This window comes from Bos indicus x Bos taurus, chromosome 19 (assembly GCF_003369695.1).
Source record: "Bos indicus x Bos taurus breed Angus x Brahman F1 hybrid chromosome 19, Bos_hybrid_MaternalHap_v2.0, whole genome shotgun sequence".
NCBI classification, from domain to species: Eukaryota; Metazoa; Chordata; class Mammalia; order Artiodactyla; family Bovidae; genus Bos; species Bos indicus x Bos taurus.
Window position 1 is genome coordinate 55,684,106 of NC_040094.1, and position 16,588 is coordinate 55,700,693.

The 16,588-nt window shown below is 57.0% G+C and overlaps 2 protein-coding genes across 8 annotated transcripts in view; one reads left to right on the forward strand and one right to left on the reverse strand.

The window, feature by feature from the left end:
* SEPT9 (septin 9) overlaps positions 1–16,588 on the reverse strand; it is a 179,502-nt gene that overhangs the window by 103,369 nt on the left and 59,545 nt on the right. For 2 of the 5 annotated variants that reach the window (XM_027518527.1, XM_027518525.1), the window contains exon 1: positions 4,464–4,714. The exons of the other annotated variants lie outside the window; for them this stretch is intronic. In XM_027518527.1, coding sequence (XP_027374328.1) covers positions 4,464–4,518 — 55 coding nt within the window. In that variant the 5' untranslated portion in view covers positions 4,519–4,714. Of the gene's footprint in view, positions 1–4,463; positions 4,715–16,588 lie in introns of those variants that run through there. 5 annotated transcript variants of the gene reach the window in all.
* Positions 2,065–7,733, forward strand: LOC113877892 (translation initiation factor IF-2). 3 transcript variants are annotated; one of them, XR_003506845.1, is made up of 3 exons: positions 2,065–4,065; positions 6,707–6,903; positions 7,043–7,733. XR_003506845.1 is itself a non-coding variant. In XM_027518535.1 (3 exons), the coding sequence occupies exons 1-2, from the start codon at positions 4,677–4,679 to the stop codon at positions 6,828–6,830; spliced, it is 693 nt and encodes a 230-aa protein (XP_027374336.1). In that variant the 5' UTR covers positions 4,659–4,676; the 3' UTR covers positions 6,831–6,903; positions 7,043–7,733. The 3 variants fall into 3 exon arrangements, 1 of the variants encoding a protein (XP_027374336.1); XM_027518535.1 differs by lacking the exon at positions 2,065–4,065 and adding an exon at positions 4,659–5,245; XR_003506844.1 differs by lacking the exon at positions 2,065–4,065 and adding an exon at positions 5,267–5,615.

Sequence of the window (16,588 nt, forward strand, 5' to 3'; positions counted from 1 at the left end):
TATAAACTCTACCCACTCGTCCCTTTCAAACCTTCCTACAGTGGGTAGGATTCCATGTGTCCACTGCCAAAGGCCCAGGTTCAATCCCTGCTTGGAAACTAACAGCCCACAGGCTATGCGGTACAGCACCCCACCCCCACCCCCACCAAAAAAAAAGACTTCCTGGAAGGATCTGTGTCCTCCAGGAAGCCTTTCCAGATGGACACCCCACCGCACGGGATGTCCCTGCCCAACCCACCTCTCTGGCCCACGTCTAAACCTCAGCCCCACTGATGATGGGGACCCTTGTGCCACCTGGCACTTCCTCGCAATCAAGACAGAGGGTGAGTCTAGCCCCGGATCCTGGACCCAACAGCACCAGGCCAACACAGCTGGTGGTGGTCAGACCCATGAGAGCCACCCCCTCGTAGCCACGAGCAGGTATCAGTGGAGTCCCAGGAAGGCTGGTTCCTTCCATTCAGCGAGTGATCTCACACCACCACGGTGCCTGTCTCTTGCCACCAGGGGAGGACTGTGGGGACGCTGTATTCTCAAGAGGCCTCAAGTCTCACTGAAAAGCAGGACTCATCGCTCAAGAAGCCCAGTGGTGTTAATTAGGGGCAGATTCACACCCATCAGCAAGCTAGATCTTGTTCTCCTGGGAGGAGAGGGGTACCTGGACGGAGCCATCGAGGGAGCCCTCGTCCAGGAGGCGTCTGGGCTCCCAGACAAGCTCCCAGACAACTGCAGGGTCTCGTCTCCCCAGGAGACCCTCTCCCTGCCCGCTGCCCGCTCCATGCTCTGGGGCTAGGGCCTGCTTGGGCTCCAGGACCCAGCTGGCAGGATCCCATAATGAGACGTCAGAGGACAGACGTCAGAGGTTCAGAAGGGCAGACACCTCCTCCAGGTGGGAGAGACGGCTCTGGGACCGGAACTCCTGGGTCCTGGGCCAGATTGCGTCTCAACCAACATCAAGGACTTTCAGGATTTTTTCAGCCCATGCAAATCCGGTTACAGCCAACCCTGCTGGGAAAGTAGGCCAACAGCTGGCACTTGGAAGGGCTTTTGTTACACAAAGACCCGAGTTGTAATAGCGTTTGCGATAACAGATTTGGCCTGCCTTCGTTAGAGAACACGCCGTCCGACTGCCCTGAACTCCGCCAGCCGGGAGCCAGATAGCAGACGGGGTCGCCCTTCCAGCCACCCCATCACACGGGGAGTGACGGTGCTGAGATCACCTGCAGCCCAGCTCCCAACAGGGGAAATGAAACTTTAAAAAAATCAATCCAATCCAGCAAAACACAAGATGTTCCTCCTGCCCCTTCATGGGGGTCTCCACGGAACCCTGGGATCCTCCTCAGAGGGAGGGCAGGGGCCATCATGTGGGAGGTTCACGCCTACAGAGGACACTGCCCCCCCGCCCGGCAGTCCCCAGGGGAGACCTGAACCCACAGACACTTCCAAAATAGGAGACAGGCTGCATCTCCACGCCACCTCGCTGATGGCTGTGGAGCTTAACAACCTCACCCTCAGTCCTCCAGGGTAGGTAAGGGGATGAGCAGAAACAGCAGGGTGAAAAGAGAAGAGTGTTCCCCAGGGAAGGGAGAGGCATGTGCCCAGGATATGGGGTGTCAGCAGAATTTAACTAGGGGTATCCACTCCACAACCCCCCCAACACACACACACCTCCACTGGGACAGCTTTCTGACTGCCCTGCAGGGCCTGCTACTTTGGCCTGGATACTGCCATTGCCCCAAACCTCCAGGGAACACCCCAAGAGAGCCAATGGGACCCAGTCGTAGGACTCCAGTCTGCTCCGGTTGAAAGTCACCCCCAGCAACTGCCATGGCTCAGAACTCTCCAGCCTTTGGTGGTGGCCCCTGGGGCCTCCATCTTTAGCCACCAACATATGCAGCTGTCGAGGAGCCAGGATTTCCTCCCACCTCTCTGACCCTACCTTGCAGAAACTGAGATATCAAGCAGGCAGCCCAGGCAGAGGCCCCCCACCAGCCCCATGGAAACAGACCAGAGCTCCTCCGGCTCCAGTCTCGGCCACTCCAGCAGCTTCCCCAGGATGGTCTGGGCTCCCGGCGGGCAGGCACACCTGGTCCTCCGTAACCTTGCTCGTCTGACTGTCACAAGCTGGCCCCTCTCATGCCCCAGCCCTAATAGGCCAGCTCATTCCGGCCTCCCCTACTCAGCTCACTGTCCCTGGCCCGAGCGGGCTCCTCCTCCTGCCTGCAACCAGATTTCCGCCTCCTCCACCACCACGACCTTTCTCTGTCCTGGCTCTGCCAGCCAGTATCACCCACAGTTGCTCCGGGTCAGACACCCTCCTCCTGCCCTGATCTCTCCTTCCCACGTCTGTCTGTCCAAGGCTGTCACTCTCAACACCCAACTCCACTCCAAGTTTCGGGGGCTCCTGGGGAGGCTGCCTTTCTGGTCTCCAAGCTGGCCATGTGTACAGAGCGCACACACGTACACACACACAAACAACCAACGTGCACGCGAGAGGCTCTAACTCGCCTGCCTTCAGTGCATGAGTCTGTGGGGTACACAGTGGGGAGGCTGCCGCACACCAGGAACCAGAGGGTCCAGGCTCCGCTCCCTCAGTGAGAAATCCCCCCCTGAAAGCGCAAGCACGGGGCTGCCAACCGCCACACCAGGATGGTCTCAATGAGGCCATTGTCTCCACCAGATGAGAGGGTTGAGAAGCTGCCTGAGAAGCAGCTGCCGAGGCTGCTGGCATCTCCAGATGGGGCACTTCGGGAGAGGATGGAGTTGCACGCGGGCCCCGAGTCAGAGGCGCCAACAACCTCCGGGGCATGTACTGTGACAGAGCGCACGACCCCTAAACCTCCTCCTCCTCCGGCTGCCTCAGGGCTCCTGACCTCCTGCTTTCATGTCCGGGACCGCAAGCCAACCTAACTCGCACAGGCCTCAGGAGAAAAGTACACAGAGCACAGGACCTGAAGCAGGCAGCCATCTCCAGGTCGACCAGTTCTCCCACTCAGACTCTTGGGCATAAAAGGCCCTAGGAGTGTTTTCCTCCTCCAGCAGTGGCTGGGGGCAAGCTGAAGGCAAAACAGACTCAGAGAGACCTCGAGTATGAGCACACACCCCCAAAAGATCGGGACAAGCCATCACAGCTCTGTAGACCAGAACTCCTCTTAGCGTTCAATGTCACAGTCAGAAAAGTGCTCCAACCAGACAGCCAGCCCCCAGCAGGCACGTCCCTTGGACAAGGCAAGCCAGAGCTGGACCCCACCCCCTCCTGTCTCTCCACCCCCTGCTAAGCCAGTCCAGGCCCAGCCCAGAATTACAGCTGTTGGGGCTCTGCCTGGGGTCCAGCCAGGCTCTGGTCCCCAGAAGTGCCCCTGCAAAAGGAGCTGACCCCAAGTGGGCCAAGTGCCCAGCTGGGCTCTGGGGCCCCAGACCCCAGCCTTGACTCTGCCCTAAGGACCAGCCTGGCACCTGGACTTTTGTTCACTCCTTTCAACCCAGCCTTCCCAGGTCGGGGCCCACCAGAAGGGTCTGCCCAAAGGCTGCCTGGGAGCCCCTCTGAGGGGCGGGGGCTCCAGATCTCAGCAGAGACAGACCCGCCCCTCCGAAATCTGGCCCCGAAGTGCAGGAGACTATTGTGTGAGCTTCCCTTCCGACCGCTTTATTCACTCCCCGGGAGGCAGGACGCAGAGCCACCGGCAGGCAGGAGGGCGCACGAAAGCTACGCACATACACGAGCCCGGGAGCTGGACGTCCTACCGCATCCGGCGGGAGAAGCTCCCCACGTCCCCTCACACTTTTCTAAACCCCGGAGGGAGGAGGGGACCAACACGCGCTCCCTACCGGCAAGCAGGGCCCCCTCCCCGCTACGGCCGGAATCTGGGAGGCAGCTGACGACGTCCCCAGGCCCGGATGGGGGCAATGGGACGCGCCTCCGCCCCCGCCTTCTAGACTCTTGGCGGCCTGGACCGTGTCCCCTCGGGTGCCTCCCCAGCCCGGATTCTCTGCTCAGCCCCGGCCCCGAAACTGATGTAGGCGAGGGGGTGGGAGGCGGCTGTCCTGCGGGCCGGACGCGGGGGACAGGTAACTAACTCCCCCAACCCGCCCCAAGGACCAGGCCCCCGAGGCCGACGGGAAGAGCGCAACGGAGAGGATTGAAGGACAAGCCGGGAGGGAAACTGCGCGCCCGGGTCCTTCGAGGACGAGCCCTCGAGGAGACTCGTCGCTCGACAAACACAAACAACAATAAAAGGAAGGAAACCCGGCGGCAGCGCGCAGGGCGAGCGCGGGGGCCAGCAAGGGCGCGCGGTCCCCGCGTCCCCCTAACGGGGTCCACCTTGGAGGCGACGCGGGCGCGGGGCGGGGGGGAGCCGCGGCGGGAGGGCGCCCCATCGGGGTCCCGCCTCCCCGTCCGTGCCCCCGTCTCGCGGGGGGTCCTCCCCGAGAGGCCCCCTGGCGTGCGGTGGGCGGCCAGCACCCACCTTCGAAGTCCGAAATGATCCCGTCCAGCTGCGCATTGACCGCGGGGTCGGACATGGTGGCTGTGGCGCGGCGCGGCGCGCTGAGGGCGGCAGCGAGGAGGCGCCCCGGGCCGGCCCCGGCCCTGCGCGTTGGCTGGGGGGGCGGGCCGCCCGCGCTCCCGCCGTGCAGAGTTGGCCGCCGGAGCCCCTCGGCCCCCGGGCTCCGCTGAATGAATGGGGGAGGCAGGCGAGCGCCGTCGCTCCCGGCTCCCCGCGCCCCCGCCCCGCCCCGCCCCCGCCTCCCGGGCGGATCAGGTTCCCCGCACCCGGGGCCCGGCCTCCCCGTCTCGCACTGGCTGCTCCGCCCGCCTGTCAAGGCCGGGCCTGGGCGGGGGATGGGGCGGCGGGGTGGAGGTGGCGGGGGAGCTGGGGCCCGAGCAGCGGCCGCGGGGATCGGCCGAGTCCTGGGCGCCCGACCCGAGCGCCCCCCTCTTCTCGCCGCCTGGCCCGCGCCCAGGGGACGGCGACGGACGCGGCCCCGGCGCCCTCTCCACCCCCTCGGAGGCCCCGCTGTGGCCAGATGTGGGCGGATGTGGAGGCCGGGCGGCGGCGCGGGGGCGGCGCCGGGGTTGGGGCGGGGAGAGATTCCTCCCCTTCCCTGGGGTGCAGGGATCCTTCTGCGGGAGGTTTTATTTACGCAGCCAAACAAAGTTCGCCGCCGCCTTCGCGCGCTCAGCGCCCGCAAGGGTTAAACGCTCGGGCCGGCGGCCGGCAGGATCTCGGCCTGTAGGCCTACAGCCGAGGTGGGTGGGGGGGAATCGCGAGTCACGTGACTGAGGGGGGCGCCGAATCCCACCCGCTCGGGGCACCCCTCCCGCTGCTCCCTACCCTCCCCCAACCCTCCATCCCCGAGGTGCCTGCTGTACCCTCGGAGGTTGGTGTCAAAAAAGGCGCTGGCCCAGCGAGGACGGAACACCCTGATCAGAGCGGCCAGGGACACGTGCCACCCCCACGCTGCACAAGGGGCTTTCCGAAGGCTACGCGTAGACCCCGGGTTCTCCCCTAGTAAGAAGCAGATTAGTTCAAAGTATCTGAAGGCAGGAGTTGGGGGAGGGGACAGGGAGCCAGAAGCCTGTGGGTGAGGCTCCGCCCCATCTGGCCTTGCCCTCCAGGGTAAGTTAATTTCTACCCTTCTCCAACCATTCGACAAACTCTGATTAAACCCTATTACCTACAAGGCAGGCAGGTCCCCGGGACTGGGGACAAAAGGATGGGCTGGAACTTGAGAAGCAACCGGGGAGGGCCCCGAGGTCTGGCACCAACAGTGGGGGAAGGGGTCTCTTCCAATCCCCCCAGCCAGTTAGGCACTCCTGCCTTTTCTCCCGCCCCACTCCATTTCCTTAAACCCAGGGCCTCTGCCCCGAGTCAGGGGCCAGTGTGATAATTTATAGCAGGGAAAGATGCTCCCTAAGCTGATGGGCAACTGGGGCAATATGGTGCCCTCAGTGTGGCCTGTGAGTGCCGGAGGGCTTGTCCTGGGTCTCAGGCTGGTCAGTGCTACCCCCTCCCAGCCCCCCACCCCCCTAGTTCTAAAAGATCCCAAATGCACTAGTGCAGCTGAGCCCTGAGTGCCATCCTAGTTATTCGGGCCCTCTCACAGAGAATGAGCTAGGTTTGAGGAGCTTTTTTTAAGTTGACAAAATCGAGTCCTTCCTTTTTAAGAAAAGCAGTCTCTCCCTCCCTCATGCCTTGGATATTTTGAACTATTTTCAACCAAGTGAGTTTGTGGACAGGGAACTGCAAAACCACAGACATTTCAGATGCGCGCACACCCTCTGCCTGGGAGCGGGGGTTTCAGAATGGAGTCGCCACTGTCATTAAAAGCACCCTGACGGCTTCCACACCAGCCCACGGCACTACTTGTCTGAAACCAGCACCTGGGCCTGCCTGGTTGTCCAGTGCTCTGGCCACCTGACCGCCCCGTATTTGGGAGTGTGGTGGTCCACTCCGTCTAAGAAACAGCTTTATGCCATAACCCCCTGGGAAGATGCTGGGTCCCAGAGATAGGGCAGCGTCCAGCCTGGGCCATAGCATTATTCTTCAGTGTTTTTATAAAAAGCACTGGTGAGTGTAGACACACCCATGTGATTGTTCTCCCAGGGAGCTGGCTTGGAGTTCTACCAGATTCGCACAGGGTCAGCTTATAGTGTATTATTCATTTCCATTCACAGTGGAGCTAAACATACTTATGCTTATCTCCTCAGGGAGGCCTGCCAGGGTCCACACCTCACCAAAATGCTAGCCTATGGGAACCCAAAGGACAATGGCAGGAGGGAGCAGACCTCCGAGGCCAGAATGTTGGCACGACTGTGCTTCAGAGTCCAATGAGTGCATCCCTCTGCCTCTGGCCTTCCTCCACTTAACCACCGAGGCCGCCGATGCCAGGCCTAGACACCTCCAGGTAAGGAGATACCCCCACGTTCCCTCAGGAAACCCAATGCGGCACTTTGGCCACACTCCCAGCCAGGAAGTTCACCCTTGTATCTAACCAACCGCTCTAACTGTACATCATTTATTTCCTCTTTTTTTCCTGTCCTCAGAGGAGATGGGAAACAGCTGGGCACCACCCTTCAAGTAATAATTACCTTCTCCGAACTCGAAGACAATCCAGTTGCTCCTTGGCCTTCTCTTTCTCGGCTTAAATCATCCATCCCAGCCCTTTAATCATCCCCGATCCTTTGATCACTTCTGATGACTGTGTCCAGATTGGGGCCCCGGGACTTTAACAAGGCCTGATCCCAATTGGATGGGGGAGGGCTCCCCCCCAACCCCCTTTCCCAGGGCATGAACAGTCAGGGCTGGGGTCTGGACAGACAGTCCTGGCTGGGGCTCTGGGCAGATAAAACAGCAACAGCAGCATAGAGAAGAAAATGAGCTTAAATTTGGTGAGACAAAAAGAACCACGAAGCCTCCAAATTCTGTGATGGTAACGCTCTCCCAAGGCCATGGGCGAGGGCGAGACCGTTTGTAGGCCTGATCTAAGGGGAAGGTATAATTTGGGGAACATCAGAGGGGCCACCTACCTCGCAGGTCCACCATGAGACATATAATGGAGTGAATGGTGAGCCCTCAAAAGATAAGTCCATTCCAAACCTCGGAATGAGAACTGGCTTGGTGTAAGGATCTCTGCAGATGTAATGAAGCTGAAGGTCTTCAGCTTCATGGTAAAGAACCCTCGTGCCAATACAGGAGACAGAAGAGGCGCGGGTTTGATCCCTGGGTGGGAAGATCCCCTGGAGGAAGGCATGGCAACCCACTCCAGTATTCTTGCCTGGGAGATCCCATGGACAGAGGAGCCTGATGGGCTACATACAATCCATGGGTCACAAAGAGTCAGATATGCCTGAAGCAACTTGGCATGCACACACACACAAGGGCCTTGAGATAAAATCACCCTGGGTTAGAGTGGGCCCTGAACGCAACAGCCAGTGTCCAAAACGAAGATGCGGAGGCCCAGAGAAAAGGCCCACATGAAGTCAGAGGCAGGGATGGGAGTGATGCAGCCACAAAGCAAGTAACACTTGGGACCCTGGAAGCTGGAAGCCACAAGGTAAGACTTCCCCAGAGCCTTCAGAGAGAGCTTGCTCCGGGGCCTCCTTGCTGGTCCAGCAGCTACGAATCTGCCTGCCAATGCAGGGGACACCAGTTCAATTCCTGGTCCGGGAAGATCCCACCTAACACGGGCCAGCTAAGCCCCTGCACCGTAACTACTGAGCCCTCACCCTAGAGCTGAGAGCTGCAGCTACCGAAGCCCACAGGCCCCAGAGCCTGTGCCTAGAAGCCCCTGCAATGAGAAGCCTGCGCACGGCAACCGGAGAGTAGTCCTCACTCACTGCAGCTAGAGAGAGCCAGTGTGCGGCAACAAACATCCAGTGCAGCTAATAAGTAAATATATATATTTTAAAAAAAAGAATGCTTGCTGTGCTGACACCTTGATTCCAGACTTCTCATCTCCAGTTGTGAGAGAATAAATTTTTGTTGTTTTAAGCTCCCTGATTTGTGGTTCTTTGTTACGGCAGCCCCAGGACACTCCTGTGGATCTTAAATCCCATCCAAATCATCCCTTTAGGCCAAAGCTGCCTCTCCCCAAGGACGTCTCAGGAGCCACAAAATCCACAGCTGGTAATGAACGCTGGCCGGCAGGTGGCAGCCGGAGGGAACTGGGGGCACGGGGCACTCAGACAGCAAGTTTTCTCAAGGAAACTGGAGGCCAGGGCTGGTGAGAAAGGTGTAGTGTGAAGCCCTTCTGGAGATGGAAGGAGCAAGCCTGAAGGGAAAGCCCGCAGGGCCAGCCCAGGTGGAGTGGCCTTTGCGAAGCATGGGAAGAGAGGGAGGAAGAAATGGATGGGCGGAAACAGCACTCTGGCTCACCCGGCTCTGGAAGGGGCATGGAGACCGGCAGGAGGACAGTGGCTGTGTGCCCGGCAAACCGGGCCTTTGGACCCCATGAAGTGGACCGTCTGTCTCCTCTGGGGCAGGGGCCATATGGTCTCAGCTCTGTGTGCACCTGGAGCCCCATATGGCCTCCCTGAGCCTCCAGTCCATCAGCTGCTGGGCCTTCCCCAGTCCCCAAGCCCCTTCAGGCCATCATCTCAGTAGACAGCGCCACCATTCACCTAACAGCTCAAGCCAGGCATCGGGGCATCACCCTCAAAGTCTCCCTTTCCCTCCCCTGCCCCTGTCATATCCAAGCCATCAAAAGTGTCTACCTCAGAAATATCAGTTTGTATCTGCTCTACTCGAGCATCCCTCCTCCAGCCCTCTCCCTCCACCAGAGATAGATAGGTTGTTTAAGGATTAACAACCAGCAAATACAACTGTACCCGATATATAGCATTTGCCTGTTTCTGTGTTATAAACAGTCCCATCTTGGACAATTTGGAGGCTGCCAAAGGCTTCCCTGGTGGCTCAGAAGGTAAAGAATCCGCCTGCAATGCAGGAGACCTGGGTTTGATCCCCGGGTCAGGAAGATCCCCTAGAGAAGAGAATGGCTACCCACTCCAGTATTCTTCCCTGGAGAATTCCAGTATTCAAAAACAAAGATGATGGTTAAATGTAATAAAATCCTTAGAAAGCGGAGAATTTATATTTATGTGTATTTATTATCTTCATTCTTAATATAATTACCTGTAAGTAATTTAATTCATACCATATACATCTCTGATTTAATTTTATAATTTTCTCTAATAGATCGATGCATTTTTATTGTGGTAGAATATACATAATATAAAATTTACCGTTTTCACCATCTGTAAGTGCACAGCTCACTGGTACTAAGTACATTCACACTGCTGTACAACCATCCATTTCCAAAACTGTCTGCGATCCCAAACCAATCCTCTATTCTCGTTACACAATAACTCCCCACTTTCCCCCCTTCCTCATCCCAAGCTCTGGCAACCACCACACTTCTTGCTGTCTTCTACAAATTTGACTACCTCAGGTAAAATGCAATTGTAATACTTGCCCTTCTGTGTCTGGCTTATTTCATTTAGCATAATGTCTTCAAGATCATTATTCAAGGTGTGCATGTTTTACCGTGTGTCAATTTCCTTATTTTTACAGGCTGAATCATATTCCACTGTACATATATACCAAATTTTGTTTATCCATTCATCAACCAAAGGACACTTGGATACATCCACGTTTTGGCTATTGTGAATAACACTGCTACAAACATGGGTGTACTAACATTTCTTTGAGTTTCTGCATTTAATTCTTTTGGGTATAAACTCAGGAGTGGAATGACTGGATTGTGTGATATGTGTGTGTGTGTGCGTGTGTGTGTGTGTGTGTGTGTGTGTGTGTGCTTAGTTATGTCCAGCTCTTTGTGACCCCATGGACTGAAGCCCCACCTGGTTCCTCTTTCCCCGGAATTTTTCCAGGCAAGAATACTGGGGAGTTACCATTTCCTCCTCTAGGGGATCTTCCCAATGCAAGGATCAAATCCACGCCTCTTGCGTCCCCTGCATTAGCAGGCAGATTCCATCCCTGGGTCAGGAAGATCCCCTGGAGAAGGGAAGGGCTTCTGCGCCACCTGGGAAGCAGATTGTATGACAATTCCACAGAATTTAATTTAAAATAATAATTTATATACAGAGGATGGATGAGTTGGTTAAATAGTATCACTGACTCAATGGACAAGAGCTTGAGATAACTCCAGGAGATAGTGAAGGACAGGGAAGCCTGGCGTGCTGCAGTCCATGGGGTCGCAAAGAGTCGGGCATAACTTAGCAACTGAACATTTCGCAAAACGTACGTTGTATGAAATGGAAATCCCATATTTTATAACATACAATTTTAATGACGACTGTGTTTAACAACCGGCTCACAAAATGTCTCAAAATTCAACAGCTGGCTCTTGTCCTACAGCTGTCCCCTCTCCCCAGCTTCCGGCAAAGCCTCCCGACGGAGCTGCTTGCTCTGCCTCTCTCTTCCCTTTGCCCCAGAACTCATGGTGGGGCTTTCAAAGTGAGGTCAGACGATGTGACCCCCCACAGCCCGGTCCATACTTAGAGTGGACAGACTGCAGAGTCCTCGCCGAGGCTGCCGAGGTCCCGGGTGGCCTGGCCTCTACCCACCGCTGCAGCCTCACCTATTCACTCACCGGCCCCCCACCCCGCCTCCGTCTCCCCTCTGCCTCCCGCTGCCGGACACCCGCCTTAGCTGTCCTCTCCGCCTGGACGGCCTCCCCCAGGTCTTCCCCTGCTGACTCCCTGTCTGTCATTTCCTTTCAAACATCAGAGCGACCACCCCAAGGTCCCCCAGGAGACACCTTGAGCCAGTTGCTCCTTCGCCTCCAGGCTTGCAACGGAGACCCCCTGAGACTCCCCCGAGACCCTGTTAGACCCTGTGGAATGACAGTGTTCAGTTCCCTTTGTGGGGGGCAGGGTCCCTGACAGGGAACTGCCCTAGCGGGGCAGAAGGGCCCTTGGGGACACTGCCCAGACTCTGTGCGTCCCTGCCAGCACCATACAGACCAGCCCCCGCGTTCAGGGTGACAGGCAGGATGCCATCTGCCCTGGGCCAGGCCCCCAGGCCCCGTGGCCCTTTATCACCCCGAGACATCAGCAGCAGCCATGCTTCTGACCACAAAGTCTCTCAGGCAGCCAGATTCTGAATCTTCCCGTGAAGCCCGTCTGAGGGTATAGCTGACATTTAACCGGTGTGTAGGCTCCAAAACCCCCTTACGCCATCTGCCTGGCGGCTTAAATGCAACCAGAAGGTTTCACTTCAAAGGGGAATGCCGTTCCCTTAGCACATGATCAATCTGTTCCCCAAACTTCCCAGTTCTCACTCCGGCCTCCTTTGCTTGGAACACTTAGAGCAAACCCTGACCACAGCAGCCTGGCCCTTATCTTGGAGGCAGGGGGACTTTTTAAACAAAAATCTTACTCTTCTAAATCATGCTGTCGAGCCACCGAAGGAAGCTCCTGGCCTTTGGGCTCCAGGCACACAGGGCTCCCCATCCCTCTGTGAGCCCAGAGCCCTCCAACTCCAGTTGACAGCCCCCCCAACTCAGGGCTGAATCAGCTGAGGTTCCCCCTGCCTCCCGGCTCTGAAAATGTGACCGAGACGGCAGCATGGCCCGCCCCTCCCATCTTTCAGACTCATGGCACATTTCCCTGCAGTGATATTAAACCCCGTGGGACACTGGGAGCCAGGACAGAGGGAGGCGGCTGCTAACACAGGGGGCAGAAGGACCAGGGGGAAGTCATGACCCTGCAAGATGACTCCCCACCAGCTGAACCCAGACTGTGGCTCTGGAGAGTCATTTGTTTATCCACGCGTCCAATGGGCTTTGGATGGGCACATTCAGCTGTCTGGGATGCTGGCGTGGTGAGCTATCACCCAGATATGATGGGGGAGGAGGAAGTCTCTTCTTTTGAGGACTCACATTTTATTCTTGATTCTTCCCTCTCTGCACAGCCTCACGAACCTCTGCTCCTACCCCAAGTCCCCTGGATCGGGCTTTGGAATGGATTCGAGTCCCCAGCTTCCTAGCCACCAATTGAGGCTGGAGATACAGAGATGAAGTGGGGGACACAGCATCCCACATCCCCCAGCTGATGGGAAACTCCCTCGGGCCCTTCTGATAGCTCAGCAAAGTGACACAAGGGGCCTCAGAGGAGTGGCTGGCCTGGGACCAACCCAGCCTTGAAACAGCCAGTCAGTGTGTCAGGCTGCAGACTCCCCACCCCCACCAGGGCAGCCAGGAGACTTGGCCAGGCCACATCCCAGGAGGGGACAGGCTGTCCCCAGGGGCCATCGTTGTCCTGGCCTCCTTGCCACTTTTCTCTAGCAGGCGCCCTGCGCTGAGGGCTCAGAGGCTTGCAAGCGGCTCACCACTGCTGCAGTGTGGGGACAGGCTGAGTCACCCTAGTTCCACGTCAGCAGGAACAGCAAGAACAACGGGATCCGAGCAGAGAAGAAGGGGCAACAGGACCTCTGCGGCCACACTTATTTTGAAGTCACCACAGTGATCAAGGCGACACTGTCCCTGGGGAGCTGCCAGCCAGCCTGGCTCCTTGGACGGTGGCCACCTGCCCTGACAATACCCCAGCCCAATGCCCGGAGTGGTGGCCAGTCAGCACGGGAAGGGCAGGGAAGCAAGCTCCCTCCCCTGTCTTCTGCACCCTCTCAGAAGGTTCTTCAAGGCTTACCCTGCAACCACAAATTCTACTGGCATCTCCTTCAATGCCTGCTCCTTCATAATCTCATCCACTCTACCTTTGCATACCTCCGGTGATGGGGAGATCAGTACTTATTGTGCTTATTGTGTTCACTCTATCTTTAGCCAGTTTGGGCTATTTTAAAGAGATGGGGGGACTTCCCTGGTGGTCCAGTGGCTAAGACTCCATGCTCCCCATGCAGGGGGCCCTGGGGTTCAATCCCTGGTCAGGGAACAAGATCTCACATGCCGCAACCAAGAGTTCGCATACCGCAGCTAAAGAGCCCGCATGCCAAAACTAAGACCTGGTGCAGCAAAATAAATATTTTACAAATAATTAAATAAAAGTTTAAAAATAAAAGAGATGGCACGGGGTGTGGGGGTGGGAAAAGGGGATGAATTAAAGCCTGCCTAACGGTAGCTTTTGCCATGGAAGAGACAGCCACTGTACCCTCATCCAGAATACAAACGTGAAAGGTGATGCAGAGATGTGGACTATAGTTTCACCACCAGATCTTTCTGGGGGCCTGCGATTAGGGGTTTCCGCCCTCACCACAGCCAAAATGTGTGTAGCGGGGCTTCCTGTTGGGCTGGATCTTTTTTTTTCCACCCCGTTCCCAGTCCACCATGAATGTGAGAGGATGTTGTGTGCCCCTGGACGTGCCCGTTCGCCTTCCATGACCCCCACGGGAGGAGAGGGTACCTGAGATGCAGGCTCCCGATGCTGGGCCGCAGCCCTGGGAACAGAAAGCCCCACGTGGGAGGGAGAGAGACAGGAAGAGCCCGCGTGTTGGTGGGGCAGGGACAGGGGTGGGGGGGCCTCCCAGCAATCTGGTGCTGCTTTCCTGGATAATGAAATCTCCCCACCCAGGGTGCTGCTGGAGCCAGCCAGCAGCCAAATCAACCTCAATGGACCATTTGTCCCCCGTGTGAAGTGACTTCGGGACGTAATGTGTTTGCTATTAACTCACCCCATCCCCTGCTCTTCCCCTCCCCCCAGCATGAGTCATTCGCCCAGATGACTCTGCCCGGCAGGGCCCTTGCCAGGGGGTTGCCAGCTCCGGTTGGGCCTGTGTGAGGGGAGAGACCAACACAGAGGGCAGAGGCAATCCAGCTGGAGGCCACCAGCCTAGGGCCCACACGGCTTCCCTGGGACTGTCTATACCCCCGGCCCCCGAGGCAGGGGTAGGTCCCTCTGTATCTCCCTGGTTCCTGGGGCTCTGGGCAGACATGCCCTTACCCATCTGGGTACCAACAGTCCTCCAGCAGACCCTCATAGGCAGGGAGCCGAGAGGGTGAACTCTTCGTGGAAACTGGCCCCAAGGCTGCTAAGGACCAATTACCAGCCTTCCCATCTCGGAGTAGGATTGGGGGGTTTGTTGGCTTGCTTTTCATTAATACTAAATGCTCAGGTTTTCTCAGCCACTCAGCCCTAGGCTCTGGGGAGGGGAGCTCCAAGCTGGCTTCCCTGCCTGGGGTCTTGGCTGCCCCCAAACCGAATCCTTTCTAAAGGCAAATGTGGACTTCCCTGGTGGTCCAGTGGTTAAGAATCCACCGTGCAACGCAGGGGACATGGGTTCGATCTCTGGTCTGGGAACGAAGATCCCATGTGCCACGTGGCAACTAAATGCGTGTGCCACAAGCACTGGGTCCGCGCTCCACAACTAGAGAGTCTACATACCGCAGCTGAGACTCAAGGCAGCCAAATAAAGAGATAATAAAGAATAAATAAAGGCAAATGTGACCGGTCACTCTCCAGATCCAATGGAAGCCCAGCAGGGCTGACAACCAGGCCTCGGTCTGCTGCCAGCCACTCCTTCCCCTCTCCCGGTGCTTCTCCTCACCCTCTGCTCAAGCCTGGCCGCTCCCTGGCCGCCTGCACAAGCCGGGTGTCACGGCTCTGTGCCTGTCCTGCTCTATTCCCTCCACCCGGCAAGCCCTTCCCACCCTCCTTGGCCTAGGTCACTCTCAATCCTTCTGCAGGTGCCTCCCTGAGCCCCTGGGTGGGGCAACTCTCTTCTGGGCACCCCCATGGGTTTTCCCAGTGGCCGGGGCAGCCTCTAACCCAGACCATTCACTGGAGGGGGACTCCAGGCAGCGGGGAATCCATAGGTGGGCTTCTTGGAGCAGAGAATCAGCATGGAGGGTTAGAAAGTGGGATGGGGCACCCCAAGTCTGAGGAGAAAGGAAGTCATGAGTGTCACTCCTCCCGTCCCACGCCCCAGTAATCCTGCCAACCAGATGGGCCACCTTCTCAGCACAGCTGTGCTTCAGCAGAGAGAAATTTCTCACCTTCGGGAACAGGGTGGGGACATTCCAGATGGGGCCTCATCTACCCTGGTCACAGGGCCCGTGGAGTCTGGATCTCCACGGCTCTTTCATCCACGTGGCCACAGACATGAGCCTGCCATCTCTGGCCGAGTGAGCATACATCTGGAGCTTCGTGGTCCGAAGGGCAGGGCAGGGCAGGGAGCCTGCCTTTAGCTGAAGCTGCTACACAAATGGAGAACAGACCTGCACACACGCCGAGGCTTTGGGGGGACGTCACTTCCAAGGAGGTGAACGAGGACATTCTAGGTCAGTGAATCACCAAGTGCTCACACATCTAGACAGGCCACAGGCCCATTCCCCCACCACTGGAGAGAAGGAATTTAACACAGCTTACATATGGTGCGTGGGGCCTTCTGGGCCAGCAGGGTATGCAACCCAGAGGCTGAGAGGTTTGACCACTTGCTAATGAATAATCTAGAACGTTTATCCAGGAAAAGGTCCAGCGTTGTCCAAATCTCAACACACATCCCCTTTCTGCAGAACCATATCACTTTCCTAGCTCTGCCCTCTCACCCCGTCTGCCAGCCTCAGTTGTCCAGAACACAACACAACAACAACCACCGTTAATCCTGCGGGTCTCCCAAATCCCCCTCACTCATGACTGCACCTCTAGTTCTCAGCAGGAGCTGACATTCAGTTCAAAACAGAGCAAGATCTTCCAAGGAGGGTGAGCTCTATTCTGTCGGAACTCCCCATAGAAACAGAAATCAGTCCTCAAACTTTCAGCAAGATTTTTGTTAAGAAAGGATGAACAGGACCTCCTTGGCGGTCCAATGGCTAAGACTGTGCGCTCCCAATGCAGGGGGCCTGGGTTCAATCCCTGGTTGGGGAACTAGATCCCACATGACACACCTAAGACCAGATGCAGCTAAGTAAATAAATAAAAATAAATATATATATATACATAAAAGAAAGGCTGAACAGCCAGGCTGAAACAGGGGCATGCTGGTAAATGTTTAACAAAGTGCTCAGTGGACAAGGGAAAGAGTGATTTATGATGTTTATCAGTTGCCGTGATGTCAGTACTCCCACCATGGCTGAGTTCAACCTTCCAACGTGACCTAACTGTACACAGAGTTGGCAA

Coding starts and splice junctions, on each gene's coding strand:
- LOC113877892 (XM_027518535.1), top strand. CDS start 4,677: ATGGGGGAGGCAGGCGAGCGCCGTCGCTCCCGGCTCCCCGCGCCCCCG. Junction 5,246..6,706: donor CCTGTAGGCCTACAGCCGAG/GTGGGTGGGGGG, acceptor TTATCTCCTCAG/GGAGGCCTGCCAGGGTCCAC.